The 22,738-nt window shown below is 40.7% G+C and overlaps 1 protein-coding gene across 3 annotated transcripts in view; it reads right to left on the bottom strand.

The window, feature by feature from the left end:
• VGLL4 (vestigial like family member 4) overlaps positions 1–22,738 on the bottom strand; it is a 90,532-nt gene that overhangs the window by 43,849 nt on the left and 23,945 nt on the right. Inside the window, exon 1 of one of the 3 annotated variants that reach the window (XM_075762755.1) lies at positions 3,723–4,249. The exons of the other annotated variants lie outside the window; for them this stretch is intronic. Within the exon in view, the coding sequence (XP_075618870.1) occupies positions 3,723–3,804 (82 nt within the window). The 5' untranslated portion in view covers positions 3,805–4,249. Of the gene's footprint in view, positions 1–3,722; positions 4,250–22,738 lie in introns of those variants that run through there. 3 annotated transcript variants of the gene reach the window in all.

Genomic DNA, 22,738 nt, shown 5'->3' with positions numbered 1-22,738 from the left:
CCAGATGCTGAGTCAACAATTCTCTAATTATTTCTTCTTTTCTTTCTTATTGCACTGAATATATTACAATAAATCACTTGAAACGGTTGATCATTGCTAATAGAACCGTCACTTTCCCCATTGGTGAAGAGTAAACATTCTCATTTGAATGACTTAACAATTTTCTTTCACTGAAGAGGGAGACAAAACTCCAATGTTCTTTTTTATACAACTTGTTAAAAAACCACCATGTTGTTAAAATTAAGATTTTCCTCCACAAGCATGAGAGTTGAGATTATCATGGGGCATCAGCAGGAGCTAAAAGCTAGTAAAGATATTAAGAAAACACTCAAAAGGACACAAATTATCAGTATAAAGCAAACAACCCTGAGGAAAGGAAATGGCTTTATTCTGCAGTTCAAAGTTATGGACCCCCTTTCAAAAACTGTCTCCTATCATCTCTGGTTATAATACTTTTGCTGGCTGTGGCTGTCTTAATTACATGAGTGCACAGAACTTTCCGTTACGGAATCACAGAAGTGCTGAGGCTAGGAGGCATCTCTGGAGATCATCTAGTTCAAACCTCCTGCTCAAAACCAGGCTCAACTAGGGCAGGTTGCTCAGGGCCATGTCCAGTTGGGTTTTGAGTATCTCCAAAGATGGAGACTCCACAACCTCTCTGGGCAACCTGTGCCAGTGTTAGACCAACCTCACAGTAAACATACATTAAAAAATTCTTACGTTTGAGAAAACAGTCAGCTCCAGTTAAGGTTCCGTACTACAAAGTGGTCAGCTAAATCTGCAACACACCATTACTTCTTAATGGTTAATGGGAGAACTTCTAGATCTCCCATGTCCCCCCCCAACCTCAACGAAAGGACGCTTTTCTGTCCAGAAAGCGGATCCCATCTGTAATAGTCACCATTCCACTGTAATAGTCACCATTCCACTCTCCTCCCCCAGATCTCCACAGAGTAAGCCAAAATCAGAACAATGTTTTATGAACTAAACAGCACTCTGTCAACAGATGTTCCCATACTCACTGGAGCGTGATCGGGAATGGCACTACTTAGGAACCGAATGAGATTAACACACAGCTGAGGTTTCTTGCGCCTACCAGTCAAGGAAGACTAACCAAGTGCTGGCATTAACTCAGTAGCCTGAAGCTTGCAGGTAACAAATTGCTACCTGTAACTCTTGCTGGGCAAGAAAAAGCAGGACTCGTCTTGGGATGCAAATTATATTCTTCTACTCCATGTTGTTGGGCTGCCAGACGCACATGATGGAAGAACTTTCCCTATTTCTTATGTACCAATACGTCTCTTATCCAGAAGCTACAGATCAATGGCACATAGTTCCAGTCGCTTGTGCCAGAGGTGAAAAATTAAAACCGCTAGGAAACCTCATAAAGCGATAATGACACATTTCACCACCATACCAATTATCTCAATGAGCAAAAGCAAGTGTTTCAAGAGAGATTCTAAAGGAATAAGGAACCCATCTCATTTATTTCCTGTGGCATACAGGTCCATAGTTCCTTCCTCTAAAATTACAGCCCTACGTTCACATCATACAATGTATTTGTGTCTTACCCTACATCTCCAAAAGTACTTTTCAGGAAGGCGTCTATTTATGAGTAGTTCAAGTATGAGCTTCAGTAAATCCTAATTAATTGAGTTTGAAAGGGCACTTTGTTGTCAATACAGTTACTACCGCAGCAGCGTCTTTGAAAAGACAAGATCCATCACTGCTGACACAACTCACTTATAAAATAAATACCGTGGCAGAGGCATGGCAGATCTGTAGGCATCTTTAAAACACCCTTGGAGTTCAGAGCAGATGTTGCCAGTGTTTATACTTTTTAAACCACCGGGATATAAACACCTCGCTATAAACACCACTGTAGTTTTGCTTTTCTTTTCTTCATTTTGTGTGTGTTTATTTTAGTGTTAAAAATGTTAACTTCCATAATAAGGAAAATAGCAACAGATGTTTAAACTAAACAAAGACAGCTATAGTAGAGTGTATTCCTTACATTGTCCTTTTGCTTTTGAACTATTAAAGCTAAGATCTGGTTAAATAACAATTATTGGAGAAAAGGGTGGGGAAAAAAGGGGCTGGAAATCTGCCATAAATATTAGGCATAATTATAATGAATTGCACTAATGAGCCAAAACTACAGTTTTTCTGCCTCAGTCAACAAAACACTCAGGAACATGTACCACGTAAGTAGAATTTTACGCAAAACTTCATGGTCTTCTCAGAAATTGTCAACTGCTTCCAAAGAAAGCACTGGTTACTACAGAGAGCAATGAAAAAGTTAAAGGGCCCTGCAAGCTGTTCTTCCTTCCCCCCTCCCCCTCTTTTTTTCTTAAACTAGTTTTCTTGCTGTAATGAAGAAAGCACGGGATAAAAAAAGAGCTTGAAAATTCAACTATTGGATGCCAGCTCTACGTTGTTCAGTACTGATGGGCAACCTCAATCTTCTGTAAAAGAGCTTTATCCAAGCAAAGATCATATTTGTGCAGGAAAGAAAAAGAAAAGAAGGGGGGGGGGAAGAAACAGAGATATGAACAGGTCTACAGGGAGCCCCTCCACTTCCCGAAGGAAAGAAACGTGGCCATGCTGATTTAATGGTAGAAAAGATGGTATTTTCCAAAGTGAGGTTCAGCTCCCTGTCTTCCGGACCAGTCTTTTTCTGAAGAGCATGAATAGATAGCTCATCCTATGTATACTCCTTATTGTTTCTTCCCCGACAACTACAGCAAGTTTATTTTCCACATGAACATGGAAAATGTTCCTGCTGAATCAGAAGAAAGATTTCTGCAATGCTTGTGTGTGGCTACAGCAAAAACAGTTCTACTGCCAAGCTGAATTAGCTCAGTGGTGCCTTTCTTTCCAGGCAAAGCCAAGCCATAACCACTTCTTCAAACTGCACGTAGATAAAACTCCACAAGATTAAGAAACTGATTTTACCCTATTACCTCAGGCAACTTCCAAACAGGACTGTTAAGGCTTACAACGTGAAGAGCAAACGCCAGCCTGCATTAGGCGAAGTAAAAATCAGGGCCCAGCAAAGGCGGGGGGGGGGGGGGGAACCCAACCCTCTACGTTTTCCAACCGGTTGTGTAATTCTTTCCCCGGGGGACGGGAGCGCGGGGTGGTGCCTCGGGAGGAGGGGTGTGCAGGCGGAGGAGGGGGGCAGCTCCCACCCGCGCTGCGCGGGGCAGGGGAAGCCGAACAATGGGCCGCTGTGCGCCGCGGGCCGCGCCGGCTGCAGAGCCCCGGGGCAGGGGCCGCGGACCCCGCCGGGAAGCGCCGCCAGCCTCGCTGGCTACGGACAGGGCTGGCGTCTAAACGTGGCGGTGCCCAACTGCTCGGTGGGATTAGAAGCAGGAGTGTCCATTAACTCTCACACCCGTCTTTACAAGCTGTTTCTTTCAGGGCTACGGAAAATAGGAATAAAAACTCTACCTGCCACAAAAGCAACATGCTCCTTTAAAGGACTCTAACAAATGTTATCTTTAAGAGCAACACTAAAAACACTCTTTGTAAAAAAAAAAAAAACAGAAAAATTAAATTAAAAGAAGACATTTCCTTCCCTCCCACAAAGCTTTAACAATACAGCCTGCGAGGCACCTCACAACCAACAGTACCCATTTCCTTGCAAGAGGAAAAAGCCATGCGTACAAACAACAGAAAACACACCCGACAAAAGGCGCTTCTGGAAATGAAACCATTACCTTCGTAGCACAGAATGCCAATATTGTTGTTCATCTTGTCCAAGTATTGGTAGTTCAACAGGTCCATCTTCATAAATAGCATTTATCGGGCTAGCAAAAAAGACCAGCTTGTTTGCTGTCGCCCAGGTTCAGGGAGAGGGAAGCCAGGCAAATGGTGCCGAGTACGCTCCCGGCTTCCTAAACTTCACTAGCACAAGGCCCAGCCTTCAGCTAATCAAAACAAAGTATATTAAAGGAAAGTTGGAGGGATTAAAACACACACACTCTCCCTTCCAAACTTCTGAAAACTAAAGTATACTGTGTCCTTCAATACAAAGAAGCCTGTCTAAAAACTTTTCTTTTTCCAATTAAAAACAAAACAAAACAAAAAAAAAAAAACCAAACCACGGAGGGGGGGGAGGAAAAAAAAAAAAAAAAAAGAAAGACGACAGTAACGAGGGAAATTTCCTAGGACAAAGCCACACTAGTTCTGCTCACAGCCCGCTGCAAGTTAACTGCACTGACATGCAGGCTATGCTTGGTATGACTCGTATGTAAACCAGCTTCCTCTCGCTATCAGGCGGCCAGCACTGGGCATGCTCAGTGAATCCCTGGAGCTCCTCAAATGTCAGGGATATTTTCTGCACAAGATCAGTCTCTAAATGCACTAAGTGTTTGAAAGAAAGAGGAGGCGGCGGTGGAGAGCCTGTACAGAAGGGGCCTGTGCAGCGGGGGCCATGTCAGAGCCGCTCCTGACAGGGAGCAGCGCTGCTGCTGCCCGCCGAGGAGGAGGAGGAGGAGGAGGAGGAGGAGGAGGAGGGGGGGGGAAGCCAGGGCAGCCCGGGGAGCAGAGGGGCCTCCTCGGACCGAGGGCAAGAGCAGACCGAGAGGAAGTTTTTGGTCGGGCTGCCGAGAGGGAGAACGGAGCTAAATCAATCTGTTTAAAATTAATTCTTTCTCTTAAACGTTTGCTTAATTTCCCAGCGTGGCCTCAGACATAGCCCACTACTGTTGCAGTGAAAAATAATGCTGATTTACAGTAATGGAACAGAACAGCAGCTCTGGTACGATAAAGGCAATTATAATTAAAGAAATGAGGCACAGCGGGTGTACCTGTATGCACACAGACAGGTACTACGTACTCACCCTCCCACCCCCCCCAAGTCGATCATTGCATTATCCCATTTGATTCTTTAAGGGCTACCAGCAGTTAAACATTCTGCGCTCTGGATTTCCAACAGCTGTTACAGCTCCAATTTAGATGACACAAATGATGGAGATTTTTTACAGCAGTTGCTCTCATCTCAGGATGTGGTCTGCCCTTCTGCAGCCCAAACCTTGATCACAAAGACGCGAGCTGCTTATACAGATGTGCATGACTCATCATCAGAGGGCAGAACATCTGTACGGCTGTAAGCGTGCGCTAACCTAATGGGCATCAATTTGCATTTCCCAAGGCTGATCAGCACCTCAAGTCTGATTTGACAGAAAAAGAGAAATAAATATCGGGGGAGTTTGGTCTAAGACAAACAATAAAAGCTAATGGAGTCCTAATCTTCCCTGTGCCCTCTCTGGCTTGGAACATAACTCATCTCTGCCTTTCCGGGATGGAGAATTTTCACGGTACACACAAGAGAATTACAGTCAGTGAGAATTAATAACAAACTTTGATTTCCACTTTGAGAATTTCTCCCCTGTTAGAGAAGGGGAAAATATTACATTACAGAGGCAACTCATGGAGCGACATTTTGTCAAGGCATTTTGAAAAGTACCGCTTGAATCTTCTGGATGTCTCAGTGAGACTAGGTAATTTAGTTAAAGTTACTACCGATAAATAGGAATAAGAAATCTATTTCCCAGGAAGATTCCCTAGAACCCAAATAAGGTTTCTCCTCACTGCAGATACAAAAAGTAGTCCTGTGCGTTATCTACTGATACGCTTCAATCGAAGGAGAATGTCCTCTAACAGCGCTGAATTAAAGACAGCAGGAAACAAATTCCCTTAAAGGACTTCTGCATTGCTGGGAAGATGAAGGTCAAGAAGCCTTTTATTGATTACTTATATGCAACAAGGGCACTCTCCTAATTGGAAGTGCTATTAATCTTTAAGACTTCAACATGGTGTAAAAACTTACGGGTACTTAACGCTGCAGTAAGACTACATTTCTTGGATGGTACCTAATAAAAGGTTGCAGTTGGGGTTTTTGCCTCACAGGACTTGTTACCACAAAAGTTGCAACCACACATCTCCAAACCAAAGTAGCGCATGGTATTTTCTAGAAAGAGAAATGTTTTTAACAGAGAGAAGAACATTATGATTTTTAAGCGGGGGGACCAGAAGTTCTACATAGCAGAGCATGTTGTGCATACTCATATTCAAAGATGTTCTATCCCAATGCTTCAGATTAAACTAGCCACTTAATAAAGGTATCAAGAGAAGTCTGCATCCTTTAAGATAGAAACTATGATAAAAATCCATACCTACAATATTAATGTTTCTTCAGCATGAAATGGAAGCTTCTTACCTAAGCATGCCAAAGCTTTTGGGGAAAATATTTCTGATACGTACATGTGAATGGCTTTCAGCAGCACAGTACACACTACGATTGCCACTTGTCAAACATTGCATAATGAACAACTTAGATGCTTCACATTAAATAATATTACATGGTACCAAACACTGGGAGCTTTATGAATTTCTAAATTAAAATACCTGTAGTGAAAGTAATGCCTAGTAAAAGAATGGGGGGGGGGGGGGGGGGGGGGGGGGGGATCAATGTACATGTATCTCAAGCATTCTAAAACCAAAATCCGTTCATAGGAATCCTTTCTTTGAAAGAAAACTTAACAGCTCAACAAATTCAAGTCCAGCAGACATTAACCTTAAATACTGACAAGGTCACAGTAAAGTACTGTGTTCTGGCCAGCAAAGAGTTCCCAACTGCTTCGTTCAAACTGCTGTTCATCAGACACTTCACCAGTTTGAGACACCTTCCACCGAACTGAAGTCAATAATCAATGCATCAGCGGGTTAGATGTAACACACACAGCAAAACAAGCTATTAATTTCACCCCAGGCCCTTTGTTAGTTCATTCTGTTCTTCTACGTATTGATAGTTGCAAACACAACTATGTGTTGTAATATCTCTGCTTCATATTAGCTAGAGTACTTCCTACAGGACTGCACACACTTTACTTCTGTAAAGCAGATAAATACCCATATCTATATATATAATGCTTAAAATACTGGAACTTTTAACACAACAGCATCCCCTAGAGGTAACTGAAAATCGACATGTATCTTTCTGAATCAGCCCAGACTTCACATCAAAGTACGTTAGATGTGATTCTCATTAGCCCACACAGCGGATAAGATAGTTCAACCTCTTTGTGATCTTTCGGATTCTGCTTTAATACGGAAAGCAAATTCAGTCTTCACGCAAGAATGTCCTATCACAGAAGTATTCTGCGGCAAGGAAAAAAAAAAAAAGCGGCAGTTCTCATGAGTAGGTAAATCACCACTGTCAAAACCGGGAGGCTAAACATGTATTTTGACAGCTAGTCCCTGCATTAGGGTGGAGTTTGAGAAGATTTCTGTGCTGCTCTACTACAATTCTCACAGTAAGAAAATATCAGAACTTTCCCTCTTGGAGAATACAGTGGCAGGCTTACAAAAGCAGCGTGAAGCAACCGGTGCAGTGGGCTTGACCATCTACACTCCATGTGTCTTCTCTGAACTGGCTCATGTCTGGTCAGATGGACCGATGTGCTGGAGCACAGCAGGGGCACTCTTGCTGCACTTCTTTCAGCTTCTTTTCATCTGAACAGAACCCAGTTTATGGCTGAGAGCACTCTGTGATGCAGACCAAGGAAGGACAATCGGGAGATGCCCTCTGAAAGCAAACATCTGCCCCAACTGAAGCACTGATGCAGATGTCCTGATGGCTGATGAGAAGAACAGAGCATTTTTCAGATTTAAAAAAAGCTTGAGAAACTTACCTTTTCAAAGAGGTACAGTGCACATTATGAATGTAGTAAATTATTGTGTCACTGGTTCCTAAATGCTGATAAAAATATATAGTCCTGATTTATTTGAGCAGTGATAGGACCTAATATAAAAATAAATCCTTACAATTGCATATGATTTGTTTACCTGAATTTTTGTAGGAACAAATTGCAATTCCTTAATATATCAAGTCCATAATATCAGAATTGACAGTAAGACTTTATATGGTTTTTACAGCACTTAAACACATATTGAGCTGCTTTGGAACAAACGTTTTCAAGCAAGCTATGACGGAGCACTCCTTTCTGCTTTCTCTTTGCTGCCTTCAACCCTGCTCTGCCACCATCCTCCCCTCCTCTCTCCTCACTCTCTTTTCTCCCATGCTTGTGCTGCCTCAGGCAGTAGCACTCAGGAGCCTGAGAAAATGGTTTTGGTGTAGTTTTACTAGCTTGGTCTACACTCCATGCCACGCATCTTTCAGTGGGAAAACACACAACACTGGCTGAAAATCAAGACGGTACCAGAGCGATGTGTGGCACAACTGAAATTTCACTCTTGATGATCATCAGCAAAGAGGAACTATTTCTACAGCGACCAATTTTGCAACTGAGAGAAAAAATACAGTCTTTATAGAGGTGAGACACACTCTGATGTAAGATACCATACAGTATTGCTCAGTATAATTTCATTTTTGAACGGACAAAAACATCTGTTGCAGCTCTGGAGGTCAGACAGGCATTTATGACATACCACCTATTAGCTGATACCGCAACACGCTCAAAGGAGAAGGTGAGGGAATAAAGCAAGAGTACTTAGATACAGGTTTTACCCTTTTTCTTTAACTAAAAAATGAGCAAATTTTAGTTAATAGCTGCTAGGTGGCGATGTGCCTGAAGGAACAATACTGCTTTTCCTTTTCCACACACTCAACTGCTGAGCTGCTGCACTTAATCATCTCACTTTTTATTATTTCAGTTACAATGCATTTCACAGAGAAAAGTAAACAGAAATTTTCATTTAAGCAAGATGGGGTGTTTGCTTTTAAATACATTCAGATATGATAAGGAAATACAGTTGAAATGCATTAAGCATGCAGGAAGTTCAGAGATGCACGATAAGCAAAATGACATTTAAAGTTTCTTGCAAACAGCTATCTCACCAGCTGTGCCTCTGAGATCCACACAGAGTAACACCTAACTGAACTCTTAGCTGAGTCACACACTACAAAACCTACCAACTTTATATACTTTTTATGAAGCATTAAGTAGTGATGATTGCACCAGTGAAGAGCAGATACCAAAACATGTATTCTTCCAGATCACTTGTATATTTTTTTTTAAACATAAAGGTACATTGCAAATAAATTTTCAGCACAAACTACCTTCTCCTTTTTGCAGCTTTAAAAAAAAAAAAGAAAGAAAAAAAAGAACACCACAGTTCCACCAGGTAAAACCTCTCTGAACTAAAGCTAGTGCATGCCTTCTTGTTTTACCTGTCCTTTCTTAGCTACAGGTTTCAACAATATGCCAGGCATTAATAACAAAAACATCTTTTGTGTTCTGTATCAGCAGAGTTCCTCGAGACTGAAATATTAGACTTATACCGAATATTAAGCTGTAGCAAAATAATTTGTAGATTCCCTTTCATTCTTGTCATACCCTAACTTATACAATCCTGCTTAAAAAACAAACATAGTAAGAAAATCTGTTTATGAATGTGCACGTGTACTTGACTGCATCCGCGCTGGTAAGCTGCTAGGTAACTCAAGTTAGGACGCCGGCTGTTCCCAGGAGGACCACGCCAGCAGGCATCCTGCTCTCAGCTCCCCAACAGAACTGCCAGGGAAGCCAAAAATACAGTGATGCCCAAAAACATTGTGCTGGTTTTGGCTGGGATTGAGTTAATTTTATTCGTAGTAGCCATAGTACGGGGCTGTGTTGTGGATTTGTGCTGAAAACAGCATTGATAGTTCAGGGATGTTTTAGTTCCAGCTGAGCCAAGGCCTCTTCTGCTCCTCACACCTCCCCACCAGCGAGTGGGCTGGGGGTGCACAAGGAGTTGGGAGGGGACACAGCCGGGACAGCTGACCCCAATGACCAAAGGGATATCCCAGACCATATGACATCATGCTCAGCATATAAAGCTGGGGAAGAAGGAGGAAGGGGGGATGTTCAGAGTGATGGCGTTTCTCTTCCCAAGTGACCGTTACGCACGACGGAGCCCTGCTTTCCTGGGGATGGCTGAACACCTGCCTGCCCATGGCAAGTGGGGGTGAATTCCTTGGTTTGCTTCGCCTGCGTGCACAGCTTTTGCTTTACCTATTAAACTGTCTTTATCTCAACCCACGAGTTTTCCCACTTTTGCTCTTTTGATTCTCTCCCCCATCCCACTGGAGGGGGAGCGAGCGAGCAGCTGCGTCGGGCTGAGCTGCCGGCTGGGGTTAAACCATGACAAACATCTAGAGTTGCAAGCTCTTCTAGGACCCAGGAACGGGTGGTAATGGCTTGTCTGGACTGGGAGCTGGGGTTTTGTTTATTTACTTATTTATTTATTAAATGTTTAGCTGTACTGCAGTTCTTATTCTGTATTACTCACTTTTTTGAAGACATACAGATTTTAAGAAGCATATCACTGTGAATGTAAATACAAACTTCACATCACTTAGTTGTAAATGTTTAGCAATTTAGAACCAGCCATTTTGTATCAGATCAAAAAACTTTAAGACATTTAACAACTCAAAAAGCTTTTGGTTAATTAAAGCCTGCCTTCATCAGCAAGAACCCTCTCCCTCTGCTTTCCAGTTTTCCTTCCATCACCTCCAGAAAGCTATTTGTCTCCTACTCCAAACTAAACACACCCTTCTGTTGTACCATGGGCCATTTTCAGGAAGGAAGTGAGGAAGGGGTAAGAGGACCAAAAAGACGGGCACAAAGGCAGGGCACTGACAAGCCTTCACTGCAACTCTCACTTGGCTTTGGTGGGGTTTTTTTGGCAATAGCCACGTTTAGCTCTCTGGGTCAAAACACGGAAAGGGCACAGAAGGCAGTACAGGATGCTTCTGGCAGCAGCCGCTGCACCGGCAGGTACTTCTGGTCTCCGGAAAGAAGCAGCTGGCAATTTAGGAGGCAGCCCACTTCGCTTCCATCAGTTGGACCACGCTGATCCAGGACTTGAGCTACACCCTTCAGTTACCTTCTGTTCTCTCACTGTGGCACAAAAGCTCTAACTCCTGGTTGTTTCAAAGCTTAAAGGTTTTTAAAAGCTTTATAATGAATGGTGAGCAGGAGCATGCAGAGTAGATGTTCTGCTGATCTTCTAAAACTAAGTATTTCACAATTGCCAACAACTGCAGGGCAGTGGAGGCAATGAACCAAGTTATCTCTTCCAAGTTCTACGAGGTGAAATACAAATGAGAAAAGTGTTCAATAGCACCTGATTTATCTTGACCTCATTCTTTGACTGCTTAGTCAAACTGAACGGCATGCTAAGATGATCAGGTTTACCAAGAATGTTTTTCATGTCTCAGTAGTACCTTGCAATTCACAATTTGCTGGTGTTTTTCTCTTTTTATTCTCATAAGTTGGGCTAAGAACACTTTAAAAATGCAGTTAGAACACGTAACAGAGAAATCTAGTTTATCTAGGTTGAAAAATTGTTATTTGCTAATTAAAATCTTGATAATCTTTCCTGTTATTTGCATACTAATTTAAATTTCTGAAGAGTTGATGATAATCACAAACATAATTTATCTTGAACTACAAAGAGTCTTGAACACCATCAGAGCCTCCAGATGCAAACAATAAAGTGTTAACTTTGCCATGCCCTAATATTGTGTCAACAGGGCAAAGAAAATACTTTCTATTTTTCCAATATAAGAAATGAGAAGGAAAAAAAAAAAAAAAGAAGAAAAGTGGAAAAAAGAGTGTATTAAAGAAAAAAAGCCAATTTTAAGTCAGCATGATGCTCAGGCATCCAGAACACTTTTAACTTAGAAAAGTCAGGGGCCAGACCACGTTTAGAGGCCAGATTTCAAAATTATTGTGTGTATCCCTCAGCTTTGGGAAGAAGTAAATCCAGTTTCAAGAAACCACTAATTACAGGGTTTAGAAATAAAGCAAAGAGCTCTAAGATTGCTGAAGTCTTTGAAAAGATTTCCCCTTTATAGTTAGCTTGGCAAGATGTAAGATATACTCCCAGGCCTAATTCAACTTAGATGTCAATGCATGTAAACCTGCTTAAGTGCGTGGAGTTGACCTCGCTTGCACAAAGACTGAATATTACAGGCAACGCACGTAATAACCCCATAAATAAGGTAAAACCATGAATCCCAATGCTATCTTGCTAAGAACCATACAGTAAAATCAATTACAACTTTGGTTACAAAACAAATTAATTTTGGCATTTAAACATTAAAGTAATTACTTATCCTAAATGTTAGGATGAAAATGTTAGTAAGTACCTATTACAGGACCCAATTATATAACTTGCAACCTACTACTTCATTAAATTAAAATGAAATTTCATTCAAGTTCTGAGACTATTCTTTTCCAATTGAGGGTCTTGTTCTCTACTATTTAAAGAGTATTTGACCTTAATAAATTATTTTACCACACTAAAAAAAACCCCCCAACAAAACCCTTACCACACACTCCCTTATCCCAAATTGTAGTGCTCACAACAACCCCAGCCACCTTTGCTTGAGATGCTGACGGATCTACTGTCCTCTGGATTAAGTAGAAGAAAGCAAGAAAAAAGATTCACCACATTCAGCCGGCAGATTGTTGCCCTTGCGTTGTTTAAAGTAGTAATACAAGAAAGAGTATGTTTTAACTGTATACGATATATACATACACATACATGTGCATGTGCGTAGTATTATGTAACACACACGGAAGGTTAATTTTATTAATCCCACTAGCTACTAGGAAGCTGAAACCCTACTTTTTCCAATGGATCAAAGTTATCATTTCCAATTCTACAGTACACAAGGTAAGACATTTTCTGTTCCAGAAAGGCCACTTTTAGTCTCAAAATCAAACCTAGAGACTGCTGAAAATTCTCCATCAAGACTATTTTTCAATGGAAACTGCACCAGCTTTTCTTACTGTGCTTTGGCTTTTTTCCCACCCCAAAAAAATGGAAACAAGAAGGCTTAAATAATTTTTTTCATGTTTTACATTCTAAAAGACACTTATTTTGTTATTAACTTCCAGCTTTCTGACAAAACAGTGAAGTCTTGGCAATTATATTTACATGTATTTCACATCTCTTCCCCTCTCGGCACAGCTGGCACCAGCCGCCTTTGCTTAGGGAACAGTGGTCACAACGATCACTCACCATCTTTAACAGAAGAGACCATTGCACAGCACGGAAAGCGTAACAGCAACGTGGGGCTTCCAAACTACAGTGCTAAAAATGGCATTTTAAAACCAACCCTTAGCTTTTGATTTACCATAAAGTCAAATTTGCCTTTGATGAACGCTGCCCACGCGACAGATTTTATTCAACTCTATGTGGAATCACAGACAAATGCTGCAGTAATTTGAGAGTGAACACTACCAGAGCACAAAGCTTTGTCATTTTTTTATCACTTGCTTGTTTTTAATCCAATTTTCAAGGAAAACATGTGTTATGCACCCATACCTCTTATCACTCTCCCTACCCCAAACTTTGGAATAGTGGGCAAGTTTCAATCATATTTGAAAGGCAGCCAGCGTCCTCAAAAATAACTCACTTCTGTCCTTTCTCTGCCAAAGGTTGGCTGGGAGAGAAGCCTGACAGCAGTTCACGTCACCACTCAGGGAAAAGCAAGAACTCAGCTCCTGCCCGCTCTGTTTGGTGGCAGCTGGCTGGGTGGCAGTGCCGCGGCTCGGCTGGAGGGTCCGCAGGAGCCACCAGGCTAACCCAGATTACTGAGGAGGGAAAACAGACGTAGAGGGGAAAGGATCAGAACTACCAAATTTTTAACGACAAGAGAGGACCTGGGCATGCAGACATACAGGCACAGGTCAGGCCTTTTCCCAAGACTCATGTCCCCCTCCCCTTCAACTCCTAAAGTTCAGTGCTTCCCAAACAAGACAAATATTCTGCAACGTCCCCAAAATTTCAATTATTTCCTCAGCCTTTTAAAGGGTTGCCCATCTTTACATCCCCTTTCAATTATCTACAAGCTTCTCTCTCTCCTTCCAACAATCTCAACACCCTTACTCAAGTTATGTTCTCCAACTGCCCTAAATTCCATCCCTCTCTTCCTGCACCAAGCACCTACTTTTCTCATCAACCTGAACTCACCCATCACCCCAGAGCCTCCCATCCTCTCTCAGACCTCAACTTCCCAGTCCTTCCCCATCAAAGTCTAGCATTTCATGACCCAGGACTTAAAATTCACTCTGACTGTTCACCTCTACACCAGCTGCTAGGCTTCTCTAGTTCTGGTTGCCACCAATCCTGTAAGCAACAGGACAGGCCTAAGCACACACACTACCAAAAGATACACAATCATGAGGCTCTGATATCACAAAAATGAAATGGCAGATCACACTTTCAGCTTTATTACACCTTATCCTTCTCCATCTTGCTCCCTTGCCTCTTGAACTTCTATTTCCCTTCTCTGAGCTAAAGGTCCTCTCAGCTACGAGAATAAGGACTCAAGATAAGCAGCATTTGCTTCTACTAACCTGGTAATATATCTGGTAATAAATTCCAAAGGGCTGGAAAAAGGCAGAGTCATCCTGGCTATAAGGGAGTCTACATACTCCTCCTCCAAGAAGAGAGGATAAAAAAGGCATTATTTTGTGACAGGACTAGTAGCTAAAGAGAAAGGGGTCCTAACGGTCTCAGCATCTCCTTCTGATAAAGAATCTATTGTAGATAAAATTCCCCTATAGACAGAACCCAGCTCCCAAGCAAGAAAAAAAATGTAGGAGGTGAGCTGAGGGGAGCAGAGACTGTCTAAGTCCATCCAGCCCTTGCACAATTATCACTTAATAGACTGAAGAATATCACAATGTACGTTTTTGGGTTTGGTAGCACAAAAGAATCCAGTTATTTCCTATAATGACTGCTGCTATTCCATTCACTCTCCTCAGCTCGCAGCCATTAGGCTGCTAGTGTGCAGGTCACTCCTGTCATCTGCTGCGGTCAACCAGACCTGCCCTCTTTACATAGCTTATCCTGCAGAAATAAGCCCAGGACACCCTCCCAGGGACTTAAAAAATATAGGCACAAACCATGTTTATCGAAAATCTGCATGGACATGCACTCGAGGGCAGGGGAAATAAAAATAATAATAATAATTAAAAAAAAAAAAAAGCAGCTGTAGGTCAATAGCATACACAAATATAATGCATCGCTCCAGCGTGCACAGTGTTATCGACGGAGAACAAACTTTCTTCACTTACACCCTTGCAAAAAGCTAAAATTGTGAACATAAGGTTCAAAAGCTGTATTCTCATGGAAACTAACATCTAGAATTCAGTATCCTACGAAAATACAATGAGATGTTGCATAAATTCCATGTGCTTTTAAGATGCTGCCTAAATCTATCTCAATTGACACACTGCAGGTCATCAATCCAGGTTGCTAACACTTGAGATGGACATACTACAAAGCCTTCATTATATCATACTGAATCTCACCTGGCTGGAGAGGTTTGTAATACCTGAATGTTATCATTCCTTTGCCTTTTATGCATATAACGCATATAAAAGATGATGCGTTACTGAAACAAATGTTTTCTTTCAGAGACGCAGAACATGAAATTTATTAACACCGCAGGGTATCTTATACGTACAAGGGTCATCAGTGTGCCTTACAATGAAATAATTGTATAGGCAAAAACCATTAACCACGTATTTTCCACACTTGGCTTGAAAGTCTGAAGGCTATATACAAACATAGCATACTGGAGGGTTGTGGTGATTAGGACTGGTCCCAGTGGTCCCTTTATTTTCCATAAAGCAATGAATAGATTGCACAGAGACAACAGTATCCATCTTGAAGGAAAATATTATCTTACTGCTAGTTGTATTTATACAAAGTGAGTATCCATCTATCTCAAGCTTGCATTCAGAAACTTAAGAAAAATCACCTTGAAAAAAAAAAACAAACCACACAGACATTTTCAGTTAGCACCTTTTTTTTAAAAAAAAGATTCATTTCCATAACAAAGCAAGCCATTTTTTCCCCTAATTACATCACAGAAATGCTGAATGAGGATCCTAATATCACTGACACTGCCATACTGCAAATCTTATTAGCAAAATCTAACTAAGAATATGAATGTATTAATTAAGACTTAGGTAATGACCATACACTAGTGTGAAACTGGAATTAAATTGTCCAGATATCCCCTACACAGAATTTACTGCATTCTGCCCCTTCACAGACCTAGAACTTGGCAGGACGGAGAAGACATTGTACTTAACTCTTCAATTTTGCCTTCCACCCACAACACAAAATTATGGCTCACACTTACTGTATCAAATTCCATTTTGGGACACGGTTAGAAATGAAAACAATCCAATCCCATTGTGAAATAAGGCTGTAGAGATTTACTAAGTTTTACAATAAGGCTAAACTTTTCCTAGACCTTATTTCAGCAGAAACATCCTGTCAGCATGACACCATTCAATACAGCAAGCATACATAAGAATAAAAATGCAAACTAATTTACTATACAAACTATTACTATTTTCCTACAGATAATTCTTAGAAAAAGAAAACATACACTCTTTATCAACTCTTTTTTAAAGACTGCCAACATTGTAATTCTCCAACCGAGTTAAGAATGTAATTTACTTAGCCATAAATAATAACAAGGAAACCATCAAAAGTGATTTTTACATTTCGAAGAGGAACGGGAGTCTTTTCTTGAAGTGATTCTTATGAGAGAGGACAGAGAACCCCATTTAAGCACAGTTACTGTGGTTTCAAGATAGACTACATTTTCAGTCAATCACAAGTACATTTTTCTGGAGGGAAATAGTAGGGCAAAAGCCTAATTACATAAGGCATATTATTGCCAAAAATTCTGGGCTTGCTGTTTCTAGAAGTTAGAGATATTGAACTGTCATATGAAAATGATTGCTCAGGCTGGGTCAGGACAATTCAATAAGGACTCATGTCATTGGTCTGAATTACTGGTTTGTTGAAAGGATGATAAATCAAGAGAGAAATAGTCACAACATGCACCAACAAACCTTTAAAGCATACACAAAAGTAAATACTGTATCCTCAAAATCAAAGGCTCTCAGTTTACAACCTTAATCTTCAGCATTACCGAGTTTCTGTCAGTCCTGGTAATCAGTCTAGAAGCAAGACTCCAACACGGAGTTCATGGTCTACAAACTACACAGCACCAAAAAGTACGTGCACGTACCAGAACAAAGTCTAGTTTTGCTAGGACACTTAGCTGAGCTGGTTTTCTTTGGTTTTCTTTCAAAAGAAGAAGTAGCAAAAAGGTTACAAAATGTAATAAATCAAAAAGGCAAAAATCCTAAGCTGGAGATGTTCTCCTCTTTCCATTACATGTCTTCTGAAGCTGTTTTCAGGATAAATGATGTTACATGTGATTTTTAACATAAAAAAAAGGTTAAAGAGGATCACAAGATTGTAAAATTCAAACACTCACAAGTTAAAAAGTGCCAGGAAAAGGATTTTAAGGATTTTTTGGGGTAACCCTGATTTGCCACCCTTACTGCATAATCATGTTTGATTACCTTGCGGACTATATTCCCACAGGACCTCAGCTCATTTTGTGTAAAGAAAGATTTAATGGCTCTGGTCCTGAATAATCATTGAATTGAATCATATCAAAGAGGTGTTGTAAAGATTAATTAAAGGTTTATGAAGCTCTGTGGCAGTACAGCAATAAGTGCCCTACAAAAACCTACAAGGAATTGAATAATCCTGCCTGTTGTGCTTTGTTTGAATAGTGGGCAGAACACAAAGTTTAGGCTCCACTAAGCAATGCGGAATAAACCACCCAAATATCAAATAGTTCTTTCAGCAGGCACTGTCCCTCTCTCTAAGTGAGAGTAAGGCTTTATGGAAAAACTAGCTTATGATAAGCAGTGCTCTATACTATGTATTTTTAACACAGAAGCTGAATTTAATCGCCATCTTCAAAATTTCTTTTCAACACAATATTTCAGTATCTATGATTTTCCTAACTGGGCACGTTAAAAAGAACGGAACCGTCCCCCCCATCACTATCCCCACTACTCCACAAATCAGTACCCACAAGAATTACCAGCGAGGCCGAACTACTTCTATCCACCAGAAAGGCAAATGGCTTCCCAGCCCCCTTCCGGCTCCGGGCATCGCCCTCTCGCCCCGCTATCTGCCCCCCCGATGCCAGTCTCACTCCCTTCCTGGAGCCAGCCCTATCATCCCCGGCCCAGACTCCCGTTTCCATTCCCAATACTCTTTTACTAGCGCCTACTTGTCCCACACTCTTGCCCAACCAGACCCAATTCCCCTGTTCTCCTGCCAGCTGTATCGTCGGTGTGGGCAGAAACTTTCAAAATGTGGGTGCTAACACCTCCGAGTTTCTCGTTCACTTGAAGAGATTTTTAGATGGGCAGGAGCAAGTACACAAAGGTCAGACTTCAAACCCCTCCTCCAGAACAGGCCACTAGAATTAACGGGGGTCTTAAATAGGGAGAAAATAATTCCTCTTTTTTCCTATTCTTTCCTGCATGATTTCCTATCTTATTTTTGGAAATAGGTAACTCATTCTGAATGAAGTTACAGGATAGGTACATACGTGTATGTCTACACATATGCATGTCATCTATACTGATTTCTAAAAAACAGGCTCATTTTTCTCTATACCACCATTGCCTCAGCTTATTAAAACAGAACTGATGTGAAATACATTTCCCCATGCATGCTATTGGCTTAATTAAAAATAAAGAAATAAATAAAACTTTAGCAATATACTGCCTAGTTAAAGAAAATTGATGACCTATTTTCCTTTTTTTTTTTTTTTTTGGAAATGCTTAATTTTATTCAGCACACACTTTATTCAAGTAGATACTCTAGTAAATCATTCTGCATTCTCAAAGAACAAAAAAAAGGTTAAAACGTTTAAAACAGGAACAATTCAAATTATTATTCTTTTCCAGTTTTCAATCTAAATATGCATAAATCAAATCCTCCATGAAACCATGCTAAGATCCTGTATCAAAGAAAGCAAAGCAAAATTGCCACCAAAATTAATCCTACAGGCTGTAGTGGAAGAGGATTAGCAGAACAATTCACTGCATCTCCTGTAAGTCAGAATGTATTTGTCACACCAAGTAATAAAACGCTCTGATGTCTATGCACATGTTGTAGCCTACAAACTACAATGACGACTATTTGCAATTAAAAGAGAAAGGCAACAAAACCAGTAAACAGTCTGCATTTCCCAGCGTTTTATCTCTTTGAGTCCTTCCTCTGCTAGTCATTTTGCTGTGGATTTAAACATCTAAGCAGTGAAGCTGTATCTGGAGAAAAAAGCAATACAAAAAAAAAGAGGAAAAAAAAAATCTATTAAAAAAAAAAAACTCTATACAAAGACAAACTGGATTCCAGCTGTTCTCTGCTGAGCTGCACAACCAGCCCCAGCTTCAGCTCCCAACACGTTTTCCTTGGCTCGTACCCTGCTCTGCCAAAAGGAACTGACAGCGTGCACTTACCAAACCAGCTCTAGGGCAGGGCGAGAGCGCTCCGCTACAGCTGGAGAAAGCAGTTCAACCCTTCTCCTCTACGGTGATATCACACTCCTGTCCACACTTGCAGTCACACGAAATGCAAATCACAAGATATGCGGATGAATAACTAACAAGTTAAACCCACAGCACTGGAATCGAAGAAGATTTCCAAGTATTTCATGTGTACATCTTAAGAAAAATCAAGTATAGCAGAGATACGACAGTGCTGGGGTTAACAGAACAAAATCCTGATGTGCCTGGAACAGTATTTGAGTTTCGTATTTCCAAATATGATAATAGGCCATGTAAAGTAAGTGAAATAAGAAGACTCCACTACTGGAAAACTAGAACCTAGCAGTGACCTTGCCCCTTCCCCCCTGGCCCCCCCCCCCCCCCAAACTTCTTTATGTTGCAACTCTATAATATTGCAAAGTTTTGCAATACTGGTGTTTTTCTTAAAGTCCCATTTCTCCCAAGGGCATCTGAAGACATTGCACAGAATTTATTTTTATTTTTTAAGCTTGTCATTCTAACAGATAAACAAAGATTCGTGTAAGTTATGCCTCAGAGCGAGTCCAAAAACTCAGAACTAGAAAACAGCAAAAACTTTTTAACTGAACAATTTTGGAAGGCCAATCTTTAAGTGATAAAATGTTTGGGTTTGGGAGAACACAAAAACTTTTAAAACGGTGTAAACAGATAAATACTGTAAAAATACATTTTCTTCTTAGGTGTCTCATTCATCAAATGCACTCGATCGTTTAAAGATCTTCTGTCTCAGGACAAATTTGCTATCTTCAGCTTTCTTTGAAGTCAGATATTCAGACACCCGTAACATAAAATTGAAGAAATTATCATAAGGAAATATTTATGACAGAGGTCCTAAGCCAGCATTGTCCAGTTACTTTCCACAAAGAGAAGAAAGAATGCAACTAAACCAAAGACCATGCAATCAGTATTTTTATTTTAAAATGTTTATTAAAAAGGTTAATTTTCTACCATCTAATACAGACAACATGCGAGAACTATTATGTGCATAGAATTTCTATCTCCACGGAACCTTGCAAACATGAATATATTCGGTTTCCTCCTGAGGCAAGTATCACATCTATATCGCAGCTGGAGAAACCAAGGCAGGAAGATGAGATTTACCTAAAGGCATAGAAGCTAGTCAGTTCCTGACTCTACGCTGAGCCAAGGACCACACCTTGCTTTCATCCACTCTAGTAATTAAAAATAAAAGAATTCTTGGTCTGTATATTCTTTTCAGACAGAACCTGTCTGACCTGTTAATTTACTGAGAATGTATTTTAAAAGTCACCAGCCCGCCAGCCAGTGGAGAACCTTTATTAAAAGAATCCTGGTAGGACATGTTTCTTGTAGAGTATCTACTTCTTTTTCCTTACTCCGGACTGTGTTCATTCTGCATACCACCCTCTTTAGTTTTGGATGACGGGGGATATAACTGGTGCCAGATTCCTGTTCTGAGGAGGGAATGCCTTCTCTAACCATTGCTTACAAGAAGACAAAGAAATGAATTCACTCCTCAAGAAAAAAGCAAATAAATATAGGACCATGTTATTCCTCTTGCTCCGATCAAGGCAGAACAATATGTATAAAAAGAAACTGCAAAGTGGTAGAAATTCCCATAAAAAAATACTGGTGGAGGTCAGATTCTTCCAGGGACCACAAGGGAGAAGATTTGAACTCCTCAAAAGTAAGTGCAGCATGCATTTACCCTCTGCAAAATCAACAAGATTCATAAAAGTGAGTGAAGGCAGCTAATTCTTGCCTGTAAGTTCTGATTTGCAAGCATAGCATTGCATCAACTAAAACATTGCTGTGGACAACCCTTGGGAAGCTGGTTGAATTGCACATCTTCTGACACTCTTGGATTCTTCTTGTGAACCTTTACACAACTTGGTGAGCACAATCTGGTTCTTAACTTTAACTAGAAAAACCATAGGCTGACTTTGGTCTCAGAAAGACGTCCTTTCACAGGTTCTTTGCATTCAAACCTGACTCCAGCAAGGCCAAATATAAAGCAGGCTGGTCAAAATGAGGACTCCATGTCCACATGCATCACGTTGATTAGTATTTCACAATACTGTTCATTGGAAATAAGCATTGGCAAGATTGCAGCCTCGGTAAAAAATCTGCAGTCAGATGATCCCAAGATCAAAGTTCACCTTACAGACTTATCATCAGCAGGATTCAGCTACAAAGGGAAGAGGTGTGATACACCTCTACCATCAGAGGTGTATCACACATCCATACCAACGTAGCTCTCCATGTGTACACATCAGTTCCCTAGGGAAAAGCACCTGCAAGGGGTAGCCTGAAGAACATAAACAGGGTGCTGAAGCCATGCCTGTCGATTTTCCTAAACGAATAATCCCTCCCAACTCAAAAGCCTTGTAAGTGTTTTATATTTTGTCAGACTGCAGCAGATATGCCACAAGTAAATTCATGTCATTATTATAAAATAGCAGACCAACTAAGTTGCCGGTGTAAAACAACAGACTAACTGCCAAAACTGCTGTCCGATTTTTGTTTCTATTAAATTTTATACCACCAAGAAAATCCATCTCTGACATGGTATATACCATCTCTACAACAAATATTGAACACTCAAAAGCTCTTACGGCTTCAGAAGAGTTGGCAAACTGTCTATGCTGATTGAAACTTCTCTCCAGTTAGTCTAACGCAAGAGAGAGCCATCACACTACAGAATAACATTTGAGCAACACAGTTTCTGTATTACAGAAGTTGTGCTAATTTAGGCTTTATTCTATACTCCCAGACAGGCCAACCAACTCAGGTTAAAGCCTACTTGATTTAGGTTTCTTTTGCTTGTTTGGAGATAGAATTTGTGTCAGGAACATCCGTGCAGTGAAGACAATCCCAAAGAAACCAATTAGCCACCCCAGCCTGCACAGCAGTCAGCTTGGAATTAAATATCGAGAACGCTATCGGAGCACTGTCAGAGGTTCTTCTATAACCAATAATTTGCAAAGTTTTGAGGAAAAAAATTACTATCAAAAAAGTGATACAACTCAGTTAACCGTGTTGCATAACTAACATTCAAAATAAATTCTGTATCTTTGGATGCCAGTGCAAGAACTTGTGTAATATCGTTTGCCATAAACTCAGCAAGACAGTGATTCTAGATATACAGCTCTAACTGCAGAATGTCAGCAGATGACAGTGAGGCCTCCCAAATGAAATAAGCACATACAAAATCTAAAAGAAACATCAAGTTTTTGTCTTCATACATTTACATGTATACCCCTCAAATATTCTAATTACAAAGTTTATTCTTCATCTGACTT

Source organism: Balearica regulorum, chromosome 10 (assembly GCF_011004875.1).
Source record: "Balearica regulorum gibbericeps isolate bBalReg1 chromosome 10, bBalReg1.pri, whole genome shotgun sequence".
NCBI lineage: Eukaryota > Metazoa > Chordata > Aves > Gruiformes > Gruidae > Balearica > Balearica regulorum.
The sequence above is the reverse complement of the archived record's forward strand: the minus strand, read 5'-3'. Positions and strand labels throughout refer to the sequence as shown.